Source organism: Rhagoletis pomonella, unplaced genomic scaffold (assembly GCF_013731165.1).
Source record: "Rhagoletis pomonella isolate Grant_MI unplaced genomic scaffold, Rhpom_1.0 Rhpom_scaffold_00005, whole genome shotgun sequence".
Taxonomy (NCBI): Eukaryota; Metazoa; Arthropoda; class Insecta; order Diptera; family Tephritidae; genus Rhagoletis; species Rhagoletis pomonella.
In genome coordinates, this window is record NW_023458559.1 from 14,069,622 (window position 1) to 14,072,707 (window position 3,086).

The 3,086-nt window shown below is 40.7% G+C and overlaps 1 protein-coding gene across 1 annotated transcript in view; it reads left to right on the forward strand.

The window, feature by feature from the left end:
* The first annotated feature begins 2,699 nt into the window (after nucleotides 1-2,699).
* LOC118740009 overlaps nucleotides 2,700-3,086 on the forward strand; it is a 2,290-nt gene continuing 1,903 nt past the window's right edge. The window contains exon 1 of the mRNA XM_036471508.1: nucleotides 2,700-2,988. Coding sequence (XP_036327401.1) covers nucleotides 2,700-2,988 — 289 coding nt within the window. The remainder of the gene's footprint in view (nucleotides 2,989-3,086) is intronic.

Genomic DNA, 3,086 nt, shown 5'->3' on the forward strand with positions numbered 1-3,086 from the left:
TACTAGCACGAGGATAAAGAAATTATAGAAACTTACTCACTAAATGGGAAAAAATTATATTATATATATTTAACTAAATATACATATAACATAAATGCTATTTATTTGAAGCAAGTTAAAAGAAACGATGGCAGAATGTCTGTTTGTGTATGATTTCATTTGTCGCGGCTACCAAACTTTGCGGCCAAATTATCAGTGAAACAAAACAAACAGAACGGATAATATTTTTAATATTTGGCTGCATTTCTTTATTCATTCTGAACGTTTGGAATAAACTTTTTTGTTTAAAGAAACGCAGCCTTTTTATTGAGCTTTGTACCACGATTGTTTATTAGGAAAAATTTAAAAAGCAACAAAGTCTAAGCGGTAGAAGTTATAGCAGGTATTTCGGAGATCACCACATCTCTTCATCAGACTTCTTTTTTCTAGACTTCAGCAGGGATCGAACCTGCGTAATCGATGTTCAAATTCAGAAGCGTTAACCACTGAGCTATGTACATCCCGTAAACTCTTGTTGCTAATTAATTTTCCTTATTCAACCAACTACTATGAAGTGCAGCTGATTTTCCGCTATTTAAACTCGACAGCGTGGTTGTTGTTGTCAATTCTATACCAGAGACTGGCAAACGAAGCTAATTTTGTGACTATAAACCTGCTCACATTAAAAACGGGGGAAGAACGCACACCACCGCATAGCGTACAGTGCTTGCAAATACAGCCACCACAATTGAACGATAGTTATAGCAGCTCACACTGATATTGACTTCGGCAAAACAGTATTCCGAGTGAAAGTGCAGGAAACCAGCAACCGCCGTATTTGATCGACTGCCGAAAGCATGAGAGCTCATTAGGACGGTTTGCGAAGGCAAGACGCCGCAGTTCGTTTGTTGCAGAAGTCGTTTGACTTGTTGCTGAAAGCCATTTCATTTGTTGCTGAAGGCATGTTTGATGGGTTGCCGAAGTCATGATACTGTATTTCAAAAACAATTCAACGACATTTGCTTGTTTGAAATGAAGCATTGATATGTACATACGTCCATACATACGTACGTATACACATTCCTCACAACTAGCCTGCCAACACGTTCTTGGCGCCAGCAGAGAGTAAAGCAATTGCAAGGTAGACGCGCTATAAATACATACATACATACGAGACGATAAATTTCCCTTTACAACAGAGGTGGGCAGCTTCGACAGAGAATTTTTGTAGTGTGCGAGAAAGAGAAGAAGAGAAACCGCAGCAGGCCTAGCGAACGCCAACGCTGTTAGTAATTCATCGGATACTTCAGAATTCCTTCTCTATTATCAAAATGCAGGTGGTATAAGAACAAAAATACTGCCATTGTTGTTTTTTTCATCCTTGGCTCTCTATGATATCATAGTCTTAACAGACACTTGGCTTTCTGAATGCCATCATACTGCAGAAATGTTCGATTGCCAAGTGTATAACGTATATTGCAAAGACAGATGTCCCCGCACAACTGGTCTCTCTAAAGGCGGCGGTGTACTTGTTGCCGTTCGTTCGAGTCTACCCAGTAGGCAAATAACCCTGTCCTCTGAAATGAGTTCAGACCAGAGCCATTTCGATATTGATAAAATTATTGTGAAAAGCGTTATAGATAAATTGCAAGAATTATTCACTGCAGTAAGTTACATACCTCCATTAAGTCCAATTGAATTGTATAAAATACATACAAGTAATTGTTGCTCGATATTGAATAGTCTAAATGATAATCAAAACATTATAATATTGGGTGACTTCAATTTGCCAAATGTTAAATGGTGGTTTGATGATGATGTTAAGCAATTTTTGCCATATGATGTAACAAGCGAGAGTGAATGTGAGGTACTCGACACCTTTGCCGAGTTTAACGTCTCTCAAATTAATGGAGTTCATAATGACAAAAATCGTATTCTTGATTTAGTGTTTACTAATAATGATTTTAAATCTGATGTCGAATCCCTCTCTTCAACCCTCTCTTTCTTCTTCTCTTTGTGCAACACTCTACGTCATTCCTCGACCATTCTGCCTATTTCTCGTCGTTCGCTTCGGGTTGCCGCAGTATTCTCCACACTGCCCTCCACCTAAGTCTGATCGTCCCGATCATACACACTTGCTGTGCCAAACGATGCAAGCCTTTCCAAGTGGAGCACCTTCATCTTGTTTCTTGGTCTCCCAACGGTCTGGAATCGATACACTACGCCATTCAGCCGTTTGACGACCTTATACGAACCTTCCCAGTTGCATTGTAATTTTGGGGACAAACCTTTCTTCCGTTGTGGATTGTACAGCAACACTAACTCTCCCTCTTGGAAACCCTCGGAGTTCATTGCCTTGTCATACCTGGCCTTCATCTTCTCACTCATAATTTGAGTTCGCTGTCTCACAAGAGCATGTATCTCTCTCAGCTCCTCTTCCAGGACGTTGGACGTATCTTTCCCAATCCTCCTCGCATCGCAATGTTACTCCAAACTTCAGGTCACTAGGCAAACGGAGCTCACTGCCGAAGATTACCCTTGCAGGAGTTTTACCCGTTGTTTCATGCACGGCTGACCGGTCCACGACCTTCCGCAAATGCTCTTCAGTGAAAATTCTATTGCTTTATTCAGAGTGCGTTCCTCAAATAATTTCAACATTAAAAATGAAATTTGACCGGCCTGAACTTATTATAAACGTTTTGCTTGACCAAATGCGTAACATGCCGCCCCAAACGACGGATAATTTGGAGAGCTTAGTAAACTTTGCGCTTGAAGTGCAAAATGTTTGCGCATCTATGAAGGCTTCTGGGCTACAGGCACATCTCAATAACCCAGAACTGGAACAGAAATTAGTATCTAAGCTGCCCGCCATATTTCAAGCGTTCTGGGGAATGCACAAATTGTCACTGACCGAAAGCAATCTGGAAAATTTCAGTAAATGGTTGTTCCAGCTGGCCCAAGGTGCCAACAGCGTTATTAAACCCAATTCGCAGAAGGAACGTAAGCGTGGTGAGTTACATATTCATTCCGAGGGAAAGAAGGACCACAAATTGGTAAGCGGTATCGTTTGCAAATCTAGTTCACATACGATATTTCATTGCGATTCC